Consider the following 17,734-nt stretch of genomic DNA (forward strand, 5'->3'; position numbering starts at 1 on the left):
TTTTTTGCCTCATTTTCGAAAACTTCGACCAAAAATCATTCTAACACTAAGATATCCTCGCATATTAGTACTTCTGGAGCATTCATCTGCTGAGGTCATATGCATTAGCAATACTTTTTCATGAACAGTATATTCAACCATAGTCATGAGCGTTCAACAAACTTGTCACAATGGACATTGACACAATTTCTGGAATTCTTTCATCTGATTAGAAGACTCCTACCTAGTAGAAGTTTATGAACGGCAATAAGATTAAATGTCTCTCACAAATGTTCTTTTGATGTTTATCTACCCCAACGATAATTTTGAATACTGTCAGATCATCGGAATTTCCTTCACGGAATTCATTTTCAAATTAGGGCAACTCTCACATCGACAGAAAAATCTGATGTCCCTCTCTATTTCACTTTGGAAAACGAGAGAGACATCCAATTTTTCTCTCGATGTGAGAATTCACCTGGTTTGAAAATGAGGCTTTAAAATAAAAATGTATTCTACTATGGGGTTTCTACCACTGGGGTTTCAACGACTGGAGTTTATATATCTTCACCATTAGGCCGACTGAGCACGCAACCGACGCCATATGGGCTTGCATCTTGCATCACACGTCAAAATAAAGTTCGATTTTTATCATAATGTCCAAGTACTGATTCGCTAACGATATTTTTTTTTTTAGTTTATTCTCATAAACGTCCCGCATCTAGTGACTTTCTGGTAATACATGATCAATTCTGTTCACGTGATTGTTCACCGATCTTTTATTACTAGTACTAGTATACGGAGTCATAAAATACATTGGCAAGGAATTCAAAATATGTTACATCTGCAACGACGATAGAACCCATCACTTTAGATTGACCTGTTATCTGGTCATGAATCTGTCAAAAAAAAAATAATATCAATAATTTTATCCTCGGTGTTGATTTCAGTGTCTTCGACTGCCGTATTTCAGAATGAACACTTTGATGATTGCTGTGTAAGTTTTATCAAGAGGAAGAGTTTAATCTTCCTCTTGAAGATGATCACCTGGTGATTGAAACACGTGTCGAGGTGTTAAAAATAACGGTTTGGTGTTGGGATAGAACTCCAATAATATTCATTACTACACCAAAGATTCCAAACAGTGTTCCAAACAAACTTTTGGCTTTCTACTTCTTCATTTTCATACGAAAAAGTAATACAAAGATGTGTAGATCCACACATATGTATACTGAATGGATCGCTGGAATCTATTACTGTTCTGTTACTATTCTCTATTGTTTTACAGTGCTTGGAAATACCTTCAACCCCGTATTTTTGGGAGACCTTTCTATTAAGGTCCGTCACCCCATTGATGGTTCGTTCCGGTGCCATCATGTGGTGTTGTTGACTTGGCTGACTTCGGTCTCACTCCAATCGTAACGAAATAACGTATCCCCTGAATTAATCCAGTCCACAAGTGGGGAGCTCTTACCTGTTCTACATCCTTCCCCTACCACTTTCGACCTTAACTGACGTCACGTGGCCTTATGCGATGTACAATGTTATACGATCTCAAACATGGTGTTTGACTTCGAAATTTGATTATGTCCTAGACACGTGACCTTGAGGTTTGATGTAAGGAATCACATGACCTTGATGTAAATGCACACCAGATGACCTCAAACGTGGAGTCCGACCTCGAGATTCAACTACGTATCGGCACGTGATCTTGAGGTTCTACTCTGAATGACGTTCCATGAACTTGTATTATGTGCAAGCAATATGACCTTGACCGTGATGTTTGACCTCAAATATGGAATTTGATTTTGAGATACGACTCCCCATGTGACAAGATGTTTTCGAATGACGTCACACGACTTTGAGCTATGTGACCCTGAATTGGTCGCCGACGATTTCATATGACCTAGAGTTATGACCTTGGACATGGGGTTCGTTCTTGGGATTGATTTCGGCGACGGAGTTGAGGTATGAGTTAGAGTTTTATAAGAAGTGTGGTGAGCAGTTGCCGTAAAGCGTTCAGTGAGAACGAGAACACAACGTTGAAGAAATATATTGCAAATTCGAGAAAGAACCGGAACGTCCTCAAGTGACTTTGAGTTTGAGATACAGGGTACTCGAGATCAACAAGGCCATGAAACTGAAGAGTTCCACGGATTAAAACTGAAAGAAGGATCAGATGGTTGCACGTGAGTATTTACCTTATATCCCTAGGGTCACAGACAGAATTGGAAAACTCTTGGGGGAACACAACATTAAAACGGTTTCCAAACCTACCAAGAAGTTACAACAAAGCCTCAGGTCGGCTGAAGACATAAGAGACTCACTATCGCATATCGTGCACTTGTGGAAAAGTATACATCGTAATCACCAAAAGATCCATGAGAACTAGGCTTAAGGAGCATGAATGAAACTGCAGACTAGGCTTAACGGAAAAGTCGGCTGTGGCGGAACACGCACTCACTGAAGGATTCTGTTGAAAACACACAGATAATTTCTACAGAAAAGAAGAAGCTGTGACCCTCAACCGAATATGAAATCCCAGTCTGAGAGGTTCAAGAATAGCAAACAGCATGATGGCAGGAATGTTATTGACAATTTACCTAATCCAGGTACAGGTATTAGCAAGCAAACTACATGGGTCAATATAAATACGGCTTACGCAGCTGTACAATCCAATCATCGGAGATCAAAAATTGACGGCCTTCAAACGCAAACAATAGTGACACTGAAAAAACTTTCATTTCGAGTAAGAAAACAGCTATTGTCTACTCACGCATAATTGATACATGCTGCATTTGTGATTTCTAATGTTTCCAGTGGTTACAACTGGTAATTGGTGAAGTATGTGAAACCTTTTGCTGAAAATATACTAAAATAATAGTTCGAGGATTTTCTGAATATTTTTTGACATAGTGCAATTTGACAATAAAAAATGATTGCTTTTTTTTTTTATTTTTGAGTACTATGATCAATAATACTTTCCCTTTGAGAAAATGAATCAATTTTGATCAGTTTCCTTTCAACCCATATATTATGTGAACTTTTTCAATATGTTCAATTGCTATTGAACTAGGTTTTCTAAGAAATGATTATACTCACGGCAGGGATAGGACATACATATTCATACAGAGCAATGCAGTTATTATCCCGATTAGAACTACGAACATCATGGAAAATATATCATCCAGTCGTCTCACATACCTGAAAAAGAAAGAAAAAGTTTTAGCGAAAAATCTGTATTGGAATACATCAAGGCATCAGTTACAAAAGCTTCTGTTAACCAGTTTTTCTTTCACTTATATATCATATACAACAATATATAACTGGTTCTTATACCGGGGAAAAAATAAATGATTTTTGAATGATCAATTTCTCCATTCTATGGTCTATTTCAATGATTATGGGAAAATCAAAAGAATTTCAATAAGAAATTACCCAAAAATTCAACTATTCAAAGATGAATCCGGTATTTCTGATTTGCGAATGTCAATCTCTGTTCATATACGTTCTTTCACGGTTTCAGATAATCTTTCTTACATTTCTGCTTCTGGGAATTTTCAGAAGTTCAATGGTTTGTAATTCAAACCACACTGTCAACAAAGATGCCCCTTCTGGTGAAAAATACTATATTTCCTGCAGGTCTTATTTGTTTGAAAATTTTCGGTAGGTCAGTTCGCTTCTTTAGTATGAAAATGAAATTGTTATCAATAGTTTAGGCTTACTTTGGTCAATTATTGTTCCAAAATCATTCCGGTCTTGTGGTATGTTTGAACTTGTATGGGTTTCCTTTTTGCATGCCTGTTCATGAGCAATGAAGACTTATTAGGTTCTATTATTAGCAACTCAAAACTAGTTTCTTACCTGTCTATAAACGGAAATTATTATACTCTTGATCATAAGTACTCTTGTTCATATAGCTTCGAAGAAGAATTGGGGAAGTTCGTATCTGGAGACCGCGGTGGCCAAGCGATTCTTGTACCCCTTTTCATTAATTTTTTTACAGATATTTGTTGAGAATTGTTCGCTGGGCAAAATTTGATGTTGCGCCATTTACCGGAAACAATATATTCTTGCACGATTTTCAATGTACTTCTTTTATAATGGTTGATAGATCTTTTTGCAAAAATCACATTGACCTTCTGATTTCCCAAGTACCTCAAGTGAGCCAATTGGTATTCAATTATTATACCAGCTCGTAAATTGGTATCAAACTGGTACAGGAAACAACCATTTCTTACTATTCTAGAGTTTCCTACAAGTAGAGAATCCTTTACTTGAAACGAGACTCCACCCTTCGAAGCTTCCTTAGGGCTCCTTTAGATACATTTGAAAAAATATTCGGATACGCATTGAATTCATATCGTTGGCGACTAGGCCTTGACCTTAGTCTCAACACCAATATGTTATTGTGGAAATTAATGAAAACTGGACATTGTGGTGGTACACCTGAGTCAGCGGATAGGTTTGATTTTGTCTTAGTATGAATTTTGTGACATAGTAGGAAAAATATGGTGATGCCCGGATTTGAATTTGAAACTGGCGCGTTTGACATGTTAATTTTTTTTGGCGAAGCTGGCACACCTAGGAAAATTGTGTCCACATTTCCATGAGCACGGCGGCATCGGAAGTAACAGACATGAAGACATGATGAATTAAGTGACAAAAAAAACAATATTGTGGCATGTCAAAAAGCGCTAACTTATATATGACACAATGAAAAACAAAGTATTGAGCCATATCTTCGGTGTCGATAGGTGGATCGTCACGTGTGGGCATATGAAATGAAAGGGGCGGGAATATTGAATTCATCATCTTCAATAATAATAGTTGGATCGTGATATGTGACACAAATTAAATAGGCCAAAATCATCTGAGTTATATCTCAATTATAAACTATCGGAATTTGAAGTATAACCTTCGTTCTCGCAGTCTGCAGCAGTAGCAGAACTTTTGGTACTACAAGTTCCATCTGACCACCGTATACCAACCCGGTTTTCACTGTCTTTTTTTGAGCATGCACAACGTTTCTGTCCATCTGCCTCAAAGGTCTTTTATATGAATAATGTCAAGTGGTTTACTTCGTGTAGGAGTTATGATTTATAATAATAATAGTAACAATAATACTCTCTCTATATTAATACTCTCAGGTCTAGTGGGCTGAAGTCGGAAACTGAAGGGTTCATCATGGCATGCCAGGATGGTGTCTCCAACACCTTAGTCTACCGCAGTCGCGTGATGGGTATAGAGGTTCCTGACACACGGTGCTGGGCCTGCCGCGAGGCGCCCGCGATCAAATTTATCAACTGCATTCATGTATTTATTATAATCTACAAAAATAGCAGGGCACGGTATCTTTGTGATGCTTCCATCACCTCCTTTTCGTCTCACTTCAGTAAAGTAATGAGGGCTGTGAAAATTCGAGAGGAGATGAACTGCTCTTTTGTCTCGCCATTTATAAGCACAAACTCCCGTGTTACTGCAAAACCATTCATAATCACCTCTTTTCATGGTTCTATCTGGTGCGAAAATTGGTAAATGTTTTCTATTAGTATTGACAGTACCACACGCATATATATGATTATCTACTAAATCTTTCATCAGACTAACACTCGAAAAAAAATTGTCAAAGTATAGTCTGTGAGATTTACCTTCAATCATTGAAGATAATCTTTTCACAACCCTAGAACCCAAAGCCTTTTCCACTTCTCCAGCTATTTTGCCTGTGTAGATTTCAAAGTCCGTACAATATCCTGTTTCATCACAAATCATTCAGACTTTATACTCCCTTTTGAAAAGTTTTTTGGAAGATATTGCTTCAGAGAAGATGGACCTTTAAATTTAATCATTGACTCATCTATTGCTATATGTTCATGTGGGTAAATGCATCTGAAATTATCTCTGATAATTTTTATGAAAGGGCGTATTTTATACAGTTTATCAAATTGGTTGGTATTTCTTTCAGGCATTCTAATGTTGTCATTCAGATAAATATTACTCAACATTCATCCAAACCGGTGAACAGTCATCAATTTACTTTCATAAGTGTCATGAAAGTCGTGATTTTGACTCCAGTGATCTCTGTACTTTTTCATGCCCATCAACAAATTTATTCCCAAATAATGTTTTCATTTCAGGTATGTCTGTCAGTTTATATGGTTTCCCAGTTTTCTGATAATTCTGCTCAGCATATAAATTAGTCTGGAAAACTATATTATTCAATACTTCATCCGAGATAAACTAACAGAAAATAGTATAAGGTGATGGATTACTCGAATCCTTGATATCTTGAGCAACACCGAAAGGTTCTTTGAAATCTTCTGGTGGAGTGATCTTATGCATTTTGCACCATTGTATCTTTCCCATTGCCTTCAACTGTGATAGGGGTAGTAAATCTTCTGGGTCCCATGTATCCATGGGTAAAGGTGTATCATCTTCTTTATCCGACAGCATTATGTTATCATCATCAAAATTGAATTCAGCTTCTGCATTGGTAATTTCGCAGTCATTATCCCCATCACTATCATTTTCAGACCTAATATCAGAAGGTATATCTGCATATTCCTTCGTAGCATCGACTTCCAGGTTTATTTCATTGTACAGTTCCTCTTCTGTCATCCCAATCAGCGTGAGTGGCAAGGGTTCCTTTGAAAATCTTTTGGCCATTTCTGAACGAAAATGTGTTGTTGTATGGTGGGACAAATTTTGCACAGAGTTTATTTTCACAGATTATGAATGAAAAATAAACTTATAAATTGAAATAATGAAACAGGTAGCTTACCTATCTTGTCTGAATAATTCAGACATATAATTATTATATTTCATACAACAAGGGTTATTACAATAAATAGATACGCTTTTCAACCGAAATTCAAATGGAGAAACACGTCCTCTACGAGTTTCGATTGTTTGCTATTCACAACTAACGCTTCGTTTACTGTGATTCAGCCTTGAACAGATGATGACGAAGACCAATAGGAGTGAGTTATTTGATGCGGGAAAGAAAATGAACCGACGTACCACGAAGTATAAGCTCATTACAAAGCGGGATATATTTTGTCCCAGCATACACCAAAAAATCAAGGTTCAAATTTTGCACCAGGATACTTGTGCTGATTTAAAAAACAAAATATTTTCAACGTGTTTTTTTATTGTTTTTACCTATTTCTCATGTTTTAGTTTCGTATGTTATGAAAGCGTGTTTTTAAGCCTTTTTGAACAATATTTATTCTATCCAAACTTTGGGATCAATCAGCCATATATTGTTTAGGAAAATGACCATTGATATTTTTCGATTCCGGAGAGGGGGCCTGAAAATCAGCTACCAAGCCCAAAGAAGGCAGCAGGCGCGCAAAGGAGGATTACAAATGAGGCAGCAGGCCTTTTTTCAAATGGAGAAATACATGTAAAGTGAGTTCGAATTATATCAAGGAGGTTACTTTCAGCGCCATCTGCTCGCGAATAGATCAAGCGATAATTTCGATAATTCTGTCAAATACAGATCCCGAGCATTCAAACAGGAATAAATTTGAGATGAAAAGGAAAGTTACAAACAAACAAACAAACAAACAGACAGACAGACACACATACAGATGAAGCTAATAGAAGCGTGATAAAAAATGTTAAAAGAAACTTTCCATGTTTTTTTCCAGTTTTATTTGTAACTAACGTTACTGCATTTTCAAACTATTACAATAAACAAGTTTGTGGCAATAGTTTAAAAATGTCCTCGTAGAACGAAACTGTAGTAACGTTGGTTGCAAATGAAAGTGGTAGAAAACAAAGAAAGTTTCATTTCTCATTTTTTAGTTGAAATAATCAATGCTAAAAACAAGTATCAAAGGTCGTAAATATTGAAACTGTACTTGAAAAATTTATGCTATTCGTATTTTCTCAATCGCACCTAATGAGGAATTGGTGATATATGACGTTTTCGTTGATTTCCAAAATACAGATTTTCATTGCTTCTTCATTTTCTTCGGCTTTACTACAGTCAAGTTGTCTTATGTTTGCATTCAAATTACTGAATTGGCCGGCTCCTAGTACGATAACGATCGCAATGAATAAGTTGACGGCTATAACCATGGACATAGTTACGAGTGTCACATAAAATTCTATGGCATACGATACAGAAAATGGAATCTGCGGTATTCTATAATAATAGTAGATAGTTGTCCCTTCCACCAATAGGGGTTTGAACAAAAACATGCAAGTACTGCAACCTATGTATGATAAAAATATCCTTTCGAATTTAGCAAGATACTTCAGTTGTTGTTGATTCTGGCTGTTCTCCGGATCTTTTTTCCAGAATAGTTGGGTGTCGTTGATCACTTGCTTTATTTTTTCCCTCTTCGTAGTGAGAATGAAGAATTTGAGCCAAATCTGTAAAAAAACATACATTAGAAATATGAAATACTTTGTAAATAACTATCTGTTGTTGTCCATATGTTTTAAATTCAGGGCGCAGGTCTTCTGTTTAACGTATTGATGGCTCACGTTGTGGTCTGGATGACTCGTATTATAAATTCTTGCAGCAGCTTTAGGACATTCATTTATTTTTGATAATAGGTTGCAACAATTTCTATTCCTTCTTCAGTAGAAAAAACCATGTTGGGACACAGTGAAAAAGGATGACTGAATAATAATTTGTGATAAGGTGACAGAGGCCAACTATATACTTTTTTGTTCTGCGACAACTAGATTCAACAAAAACTACCAGTACAAAAAAACTAACAGTGTCGTCCATTTCAAAACGTTTACTGCTAATTAAATAAATTCTACAAATCTAGAAGACCTGCGACAGAGAATTGTTTGGGAATGCCGATTTATGACTCCGGACATCTTCAATAAAGTAAGGAACGCTTTCGAAAGTAGACTGTATTATTGTATGGAACTAGATGGAGGTCATTTTGAACACTTTATTCGTTGATTGATATTATTTTTGTTGATTTCCTCAGCGACAGCGAATTTTCTGGTTTTTCTTGAATAAAACGCTCAACATTCAATTTCTCAATAACGAATGAACCAATTCCGAAAAAAGTTACAGAAGTAATAGAGGGACACAAGACCTTTCAAATAATGTATCACACGACCCCCTATGCCATTAAAAAAAATATCATATCAGAATTAGTCCCCCTAAAAATAAAAAGTGACGTATTCCTTGAAATTTTCATTTACAAGTCCGTTTCAGACTTACAGGGGGGATCAAATTTGCGTTAGAAAGCCCTGTATGTATTTATAGGTTACATGGTTAAATAAAACTCTACTCTACTCTACTATGCCTTCACGTCAGGAATGGGGTGTAGGAGTAGAGTCCCTATCAGAGTTTATTGTCATTCGTACTTCAAAAATTGGTGCCGTTATAAATGAATATTATTTGAAATCAACCATGACTGGCAATTGATCTCTTGAGTATGAAAATATATCTTTCAGCCAATAAACTAGAAACGAGTTACCAAATAAAAATTGAATGTATGCAAAAAAATACAGTTCAATGCAAGATTTTCAGTACAACAGGTATTACAAAATCTGCGAAACGAAAACCATTCTGATTTGATTGTAAATAATATATATTTTTTCGTGACTTCAAGTTACACTTGTAAAGCCTGTGAACCTCTAGATTTAGATTTGTTTTCTCTTCTCTTATTTTTTTTTCTCTTTTTTCTCGTTCTCTTTAGTTTTGTTTTTAGGGTTGAATGGAAGAGAAGTCACCAGTATCCTTGTATAGGGGCGACTGAATTCCGCCCTTACACACTATTATGGGATATAGTATTGTATTATCGTATTATAATTAAGTGTGAATAAAGATATATTATTATTATTATTATTATATGTCCAAATTATTCATTTTGATTCTTTCATTCAGGTAACAGTGTGGTATACAAATAAATGTCAACTATTAGTCTTGTTCTTTTGTTCAGTAAAAGAGTTTATTTTTATAATAATAATAATAATGATATTTATTAATCCAATAAAGTCACAAGCAAATATACATAGGATAAGTCACATTAGTAGTTAAAAATAGTACATTATAAAATAAAATAAATAATTAGAGTTATATAGAGATAAAGTGGTAGTATTTGGTGTATAAAGTTGGTGTATTGATATAAGTAAATTATATAACATCAAAACTAGACTAAATTTTCATTAAAAAATTCATTCAATCTGTAGAAGGGAGTCCGAATGAGTATTTCTTTGAGTTTCAACTTAAAGTTGCAGGTGGTAAGTGATTCCAGAGTAGGGGATAGATAGTTGTATAGTTTAATTCCCATAACTGTGGGACTCTGACAGGTAATTTGTAGGGTGTGGTTTGGAATTATTTCTTGTATTTTCCTTGTGAAATATGGGTGTGTATTATTTGGACAGTTGGTTCGGTGTTTCCTATCATGTGCAAAGCATGCTATTTCCAGTATATACAGGTTGACCACTGTTAAAATGCCTAGGCGTTTAAAAAGTGGTTTGCATGGTTCAAGATAATGAGAAGAGGTCATACATCTAATTATTCGTTTTTGGGCAGTAGGTATACCCCTAGAAATTTAGTTGAGCTGTTTTGTATGAGGTGCTCTGGTTCTATAATTATAGTATATATATATATATATATATATATATATATATATATATATATATATATATATATATATATATATATATATATATATATATATATATATATATATGGTCTATAGATTTTTGCCGTGGGTGAAAATTTATGAAGTTCGTTTTGGTTTATTATTAGCAGAAAACAATTCACTTGCCTCTGTATCTAGGGAATCTGAACCAGTTATTAGAAAATTTGTGTCATCTGCATATATTGTGACGTTGTGGTCTCCAGTGTAGCATGGTAAATCATTAGTGTACAGAATAAATAGTATAGGCCCAAGTATGGAGCCTTGAGGTACCACTATATTAATGGTGGAGGTTTCTGATCTGACTTTTTTGTTTTGGTTAACATTACTATTTATTTCGATATATTGTTTTCTATTTTTTAAGTAAGATTGAAACCAGTTGAATGGAATGCCATGAATACCATATTTTTCCAGTTTATAGAGTAACCGATCATGCTCAACACAGTCGAATGCTTTGCTTAGGTCACAAAAAACTCCTACAGGGTACTTTTTATTTTCAAAATTTTCAATGATTTCGCAGTAAAAGTTCAGGATTACCTCCACAGTTGATCTCTTTTTTCTAAAGCCAAATTGTGAGTTACTGAGTACTTTGAATTTGTCTAAGCATGGTAAAAAACGACTGAGCATTGCATACTCAAAAAGCTTGGGGATTGAGGATAGGAGGGTGACTGGCCTAAAGTTATCCAAGATATGACAATCATTTTTCTTGAGTATTGGAGATATTATTGCAGTTTTGAAAATTTCTGGGAAGATTCCTGAGTTCAGAGATTCATTTATAACATGACCTATCTATCGGTTCTGCTAGTAGGTGTTTGACTTCTTTGAGAACTATAGTAGATATGCCACTGACACCAGAGGATTTTTTTGTTTTTGAATAGCTCTATAATTCTCAAAGAAAGTATTGAAATGGTTGGCTATTTGACTTGGGTCACTTATAGTTGTGCCACCAACATTTATTTCTTTGATAGAATTATCTTTTTTTGTGTCTTTTATTTCTTTGACTATATTCCACATAGTTTTTGATTTGTTACTTGATGTTTGTACCTTATTTTAGATTTTTGTATGCCTTCTGGGCATGTTTATTATACATTGGTCTAAATACGTCGAAAGTTTTTTGTAAGGCATACAAATCTCTTATTCTGACACTCTCCCTTTTAATTTGGTAGGTAATCCAGTTTTTATTCTGTCTGGTGTAGAATTTTTTGTAGGAAAAACATATATCAAAATAGTTATTCAAGATATTGATTAGTTGTTTAGCTTTCTTATTTACGTCAGTCTCATTGTATACTTCCTCCCAGGATTCAGTTGATAAGTAGTAGCAAAATAGTGCCTTATTGTCGTCGTTGAATGATCTTCTGAAGTAGATTTTTGTAGAGTTGGATTTTGTTGTATTATGTTCAATCAAAATGTAATTGTGGTCTGTTAAGTGAGTGTCGAATGTGTTCACAGTATTATGCTCGATATCTGTGTTAGTGAATACACACATCAGAAAAGTCTAGGGATATTTTTATAACATACTAAATATCATAAAAATAAATGCATGAGGTCGTTTAATTTCGATTAAATTGGTACACTCGACCACCCTGTAGATTTCTATGGGTTGAACGGTAACTAATCTTTTATCAAGTTTTTTACAAACTGTAGGTTTTCGGCTAAAATGAATAATCTGAAAGTGTCGAGTTTGTACATTCTATGCAGTTCTTGCTCAGCAATTAAACTGGAAATATTGTGCTTTAACATGGAACGCCATCACTTACCATTGGCTGAGATGAATAGAGCTGTAGGGCTTCTTCAAGGTGGCATGCGACAAAATGATGTAGCTCTTCGTTTGGGGATCTCCCAAAGTGTTATCAGTCGATTGTGGCGGCGTTTTCGTGAAACTGGCAGTCCAGCCGAACAACATCCAGGGAGAGGACGCGCTACAACTTCAGTTCAAGACCGATTTTTGGTCTTAACCGCAAGAAGACAACCGACAATCACAGCACCTGAGTTGGTTAACGTGTTGCAGCAGACGCACCAGGTAACCATTGGTCGTGATACTGTCAGAAATCGACTGCATGAAGCAGATCTCCACAACAGAAGGCCACTTAGATGTCCACCTTTGTCGAGTGGCAATCGCGGTGGAAGATTAGAGTGGTGTCAAGAACATCAAAACTGGGATGCAAATGATTGAGCCACAGTTTTGTTTACAGACGAATCGAGATTTGGATTTCATCCAGATTCTCGTCGAGTAAGACTGTGGAGACGACCTGCAAATAATGAACGTTTGAGACACACAGAAGTGGTACAGTAATGCTATGGGGCGGAATCATGATCGGCGGCAGAACCGATCTCGTTTTTCCAAATCGCTCCTTCACAGCTCGACAGTACCTCGACACCATTCTTCTACCTATCGTCCGTCCGTTTGCTGGTGCTGTTGGTGGAAACTTCCACCTAAAGCACGATAATGCTCGTCCACATGCCGCGCGTCTAGTGACTGACTGGCTCACCAACGAAGGAGTTGATGTATTGCCATGGCCAGCACAATCACCGGACCTGAATCCCATCGAGCATGTGTGGGATATGCTTCAACGAAGAATTACTCCGCATATGGGGAACATTCACACAACGTTTCAATTGAGAGAGCTTTTAATCGCTAAATGGGCAAATGTACCTCAACAAGACATTGACAATCTCATTTTGTCGATGCACGATAGATGTAGGGCCGTAATAAACCAGCGTAGAGGCCATACTTTGTACTGATTCAAATTTTTTTTGTATTATGATTTTTTTTCTGGGTGCCAAAGAAGAGCCATATTTTTTTAGTTTTGCTTATATGCGCACTCAGTATTTTTGACCATTTAATAAATTTTGTTGTAAGTTACATTCGTTTAATAATCACCCCGATTTAAAAAAAAATTATTGCCATTTTTAAAAATATCCCTAGACTTTTCCGATGTGTGTATATTGTCTAAGATGTTCGCTGTATTTTTCACTACTCTGATAGGCTGAATAACTAGTTGTATTAGCTGATAGGAAGAAAGTAAGTTGATTGAAGAATCTCTTTCACTGGACTTTACCCCAAAATTTATATTCCAGTTTCCACATAAAAATATACTTTTTTTACAATTGAAGTACTCATTAAGTAAGGCATCAAGTTTTATTAAAAATGATTTAAAATTACCTGAAGGTGATCTATATATACTGAACACAAGGAAAAATAGGTGCAACCAGCAATTTCAAAGTCTTTTTCGGCATTAATATTAATGAGATGCAGTGCCTTAGCTGAGATGTAGCTTTTCAGCCAAATTCCAACACCTCCCATTTTGAACTCGCTTCTACAGAAATAACTCATTAAAGTATAACTATCAATATGAACATTTTGCAGTTGTTCTTCAGATAATGCAGTTTCACCAAGGCAAATGACATCTGGGTCATGAGGCTTGATCTGGACTTGTAGTTCGGGTATTTCTGTGTTTACGTTTCGGATATTTCAATATATTATACTATGTAGTTCACCTGCTTGTCTTGTGTCAAGAGTGCTACGGGCTACATTGGTTGGTTTGTGGTCATAGCTTTGGAAAAATTTTGTGCTTGAGTACTGATTTTCTTTTGTCTTTGTATATTGAAATCAAAGCATTTATACCTTACTCCTCTAGGCCAAAAAGTCGGATTATAGAACACATTTTTATAGCTAAAGTCCGCAGCTACCATATATTCTTTATAGTGGCCCTCTGTTTGAAGATATTTCACAATGAAGTCGGTGTTTCTCTCCATTTTGGTTTCGAGATATTGACGTATGTCTCCTTCAGACACGTCTGGTTGAACATGGTGCAGAAACAGCCATACCTTAGGTTTAGCACCTCTAAAATTACTGGGGCTTCCCTCAGCCTGCCCTACTCCTCCTGGGCGACGTCTTCTCCTATTCCTGATCTCACTCCAGCCTTTTGGTTTCTGTTGGTCATTATGTTGAAGATATCTTGTCTCTCGTGATTTTTTCACAGTATTATTGGAATTTGAGTTGTTTTCAGGATCTTCTGGGTTGGAAAGGTTTATGACCTCTTGCATAACTCTGAGTTGTTTGTTTGGTAAGTCCTGTGTAGTATTAGATTGGTGGTTATTCCCCTCAATAGAATTTGGTATTTTGTTTCCCCCTGTCTATTCAACTACATTCTCATTGTCAATAGGATCCTTAATTACACTTTTTGTAGCGTAGGAGTCCCCTGTTTTTGTCTCATTTATTGTTTACTTTGTGGTGCTGTTTTTATAGTGAATGTTGTTTTTACCATTAGTTGGTTTTTTGTTCAGTTGCAGTAGGCCAGATACTTTCTCATCTAGTAAAAGTTTATTTTCTAGTAAAATTGCGTATTTTGCGTCTTTTTCAGCAAGAAGTTCCTTCAGTAGATCATTTTCCCTCTTCAAGGAGTCCACTAAGGAATTTTTATCGCTTGCGTTTGTGATTTCTGGGGTTTTTCTTATAGGGTGTTCTGTTGTGTTATTTTCTTGAGAGACGTCACTGCAACATATAATTCTACAGTCATAGATTTTTTCGTGTTTTTTTTTTCTATCTAGGCAGCTTCTATGGAATATTTTGCCACATTTTACATATACTGCTGCTGATGTTTTACAACATTCATAGTACATAGTCATAAAAATAGGCCCAACCAGTGCGAGTACTTCGATAAAAATGTGTGTGTAAAGTAGTGTAGTGTAAAGTAGAGTGAGAAGTGAGGGACAGAGTGAGATATCTACTTTTAGTCACGTCTTACTCAGAATCGTTGAACTTTGTGTATATGTCTGAAGGAACTTTGTAACAGATGGTAGAATTGCTTGAACTTTGAACCATTACCGATTATATCTGTGAAAGATGAAGTTTTGTAAAGGTTTTCTCTGTACCTGGCTTCGTGTAGAGGATACGTACTAGTGATTTAGGTAAAATTTTTGAGAATCATCCATAAGAATGAATTCCATTTTTTGAGGTTTTTATTGATAATAATTTGAAAGTGGATCACATAAAATCACGTATACACATCACATAAAATTGATGATTTCAACTAATCGTAGAGTCATCAGGATAATTTTACAATAGTATTTTTCTGAATATTACTGGAGTTCTATCTCAACCCCAAACTGTTAATTTCAAAACTTTCAAGAGTAAGATTAAAATAAATCTATACATAAAATGTTGTCCTTATTTATACCATACAGGTATACCTCTGTCAGGTGAATCTGATAACTAAAAATTATATTTCAACGAGCTATGTACTAAACTCTCACACACTGAAACTAAAATTTCACCTTCTTTCAGAACGATGTTTTTTATATATTGTATAAACTCTTAGGAGTTTTTCATACTGAAACCTGGTTTCGCAATAGGCAAGCTTCTGAATTCCTCAGTGAGCCATTTTGCTATTTGGTATTCGGAAAAGTTTGAAATTTACGAAATTAAATCAAATGTAAGGACTGCGATGGGAAATATTATGGACAGACTAAAATACCTATTGAAATAAGATATAAGGAACACTTAGGACACCTATAATATGGAATAACAGAAAAATTAGCAGTCGCCCATCATGTTTTGCAGAAAAAACATTCCATAAAATTCAGTTCATTGAGATTAATTAGACAACATGCATCTAGATGCCTATGACAGCTTAGAAATATTTCATCACAATAATATTATGAATAATGATGATGGGTCAATACCTACTAGTTTACTATACTATCATTTGAAAAAATCTTCGTCACAACACTGTCACAAACATGTAAAGATTTTCACGAAATTATTGACTTCTGTTTGTTGAAAGTAGCTCTATTTCGAAATTGTTTATGTTTCATTTCATTTCGAAAAATGTTTATTTTTCAAACAATTAGATCCGCCGGATTATATAGAAAAATATGTTTTTATTTTGACAGCTCTGAAGAAGACGACTGGAAAATATTAGTAATATTATTCGAATCAGTATCTAGTATTCGAGAAGCAATAATATAATAATATATTGAAGAAAACAACACCAAATCTATTATTACATTTTTTATGCATTTTATCTGTGAGAACAACAAAATCGGTAAATATTTTCTGAAAGATCACAATAACTGAAAAGTCAATTGAATGGAGACGTAATTCATAATACAGTTATGTTAAAATTGAAAGGGTTATATTTTTATAAAAGAAGTATAGTCAAGTATCGAAGTGAAGTGAAGTATCTTGTTAGAAATGAAAGAAACTGTCATCTCAACGAATGTATTTCTGACAACAGAACAATATCAGTCTTAGGCATTTATATGATCATCATCAGTTGTATTAACGAGATGCTATGTTGAAAGGGTGCATATTCACAACATCATGTCGTGTAGGTATATATCTGTGAACAATTTTTGTAGTTGCAGTTTGACGAAAAATTAAGATACTCAAATGATTAAAATGTACATACCTAGTTATAGTGTCGACTTTAAACTTGATACAAGAAATCCAAGATGATATAACGCATCAGACGAAATCCATCTTAATTTCATTCAGGTTTGGAGACCAGCTCCCTTACCCTTTTGGCGAACGCATCAGTTTTTTAACAACTCCAACACACTTTCGCAAAATGGAAAGCAACTTTAAAAGAAAAACTTGAAAACCAATAATAACACGTAGCGGCATCTAGGAGCTATCGTCGAGGGTAAAGAAGTAAGCCCGAGTAGAGAACTAGGCCCGTGCCATTATCCATGAGAGTATTTGGGAAATTGCGCAACAGATGGCAGAAGAGTAAACAGCATTTGGCTGAGAGATCACTCAAAAGTTCAGAGAGTATTGAATAAAGATGACTGGTATAACAAAGTACAAGCTTTTTATATTATCTTTGTATATAGAATATCAAAGGTACAAGTATATCTAATTTTTTAAACAGATTCAGAGTAAATTACAGACTACACTTATTGATCACTATAGGTACCTACTATTGGGAACTTGATATGCAAGATTCCCATATGAATATCATTGCCTCTATTGCAAAATTATAAAATGGTTGAAGTTGATAATGTGGTTCGCAAATAAACTGGGAGAAATCATTCATTGTCACCATCAGATAGATTATTACCATTAGATAATGTGTGCAACGCATATACACAACAAGTAACTGTTGGGGACTCTCAGAAGGCAGGAG

At 35.3% G+C, this 17,734-nt stretch overlaps 3 protein-coding genes across 3 annotated transcripts in view; 1 reads left to right on the forward strand and 2 right to left on the reverse strand.

Moving 5' to 3' along the window:
* Positions 1–17,734, forward strand: part of stg1 (stargazin-like protein) — a 323,672-nt gene that overhangs the window by 254,243 nt on the left and 51,695 nt on the right. The window lies entirely within an intron of this gene.
* LOC111515246 (uncharacterized) overlaps positions 1–17,734 on the reverse strand; it is a 44,009-nt gene that overhangs the window by 12,053 nt on the left and 14,222 nt on the right. The window contains exons 2-3 of the mRNA XM_074184842.1: positions 7,883–8,361; positions 3,082–3,183 (exon numbers count right to left, since the gene is read on the reverse strand). Of these exons, the coding sequence (XP_074040943.1) occupies positions 3,082–3,183; positions 7,883–8,361 (581 nt within the window). The remainder of the gene's footprint in view (positions 1–3,081; positions 3,184–7,882; positions 8,362–17,734) is intronic.
* Positions 3,452–6,734, reverse strand: LOC141486607 (uncharacterized). Its single transcript, XM_074184841.1, has 2 exons — positions 3,844–6,734; positions 3,452–3,780 (listed from the first exon to the last, which is right to left on the reverse strand). The coding sequence occupies exon 1, from the start codon at positions 6,643–6,645 to the stop codon at positions 6,220–6,222; it is 426 nt and encodes a 141-aa protein (XP_074040942.1). The 5' UTR covers positions 6,646–6,734; the 3' UTR covers positions 3,452–3,780; positions 3,844–6,219.

This window comes from Leptinotarsa decemlineata, unplaced genomic scaffold (assembly GCF_025532065.1).
Source record: "Leptinotarsa decemlineata unplaced genomic scaffold, Ldec_3_MD MMD2_tig00026358_RagTag_RagTag, whole genome shotgun sequence".
Lineage (NCBI taxonomy): Eukaryota > Metazoa > Arthropoda > Insecta > Coleoptera > Chrysomelidae > Leptinotarsa > Leptinotarsa decemlineata.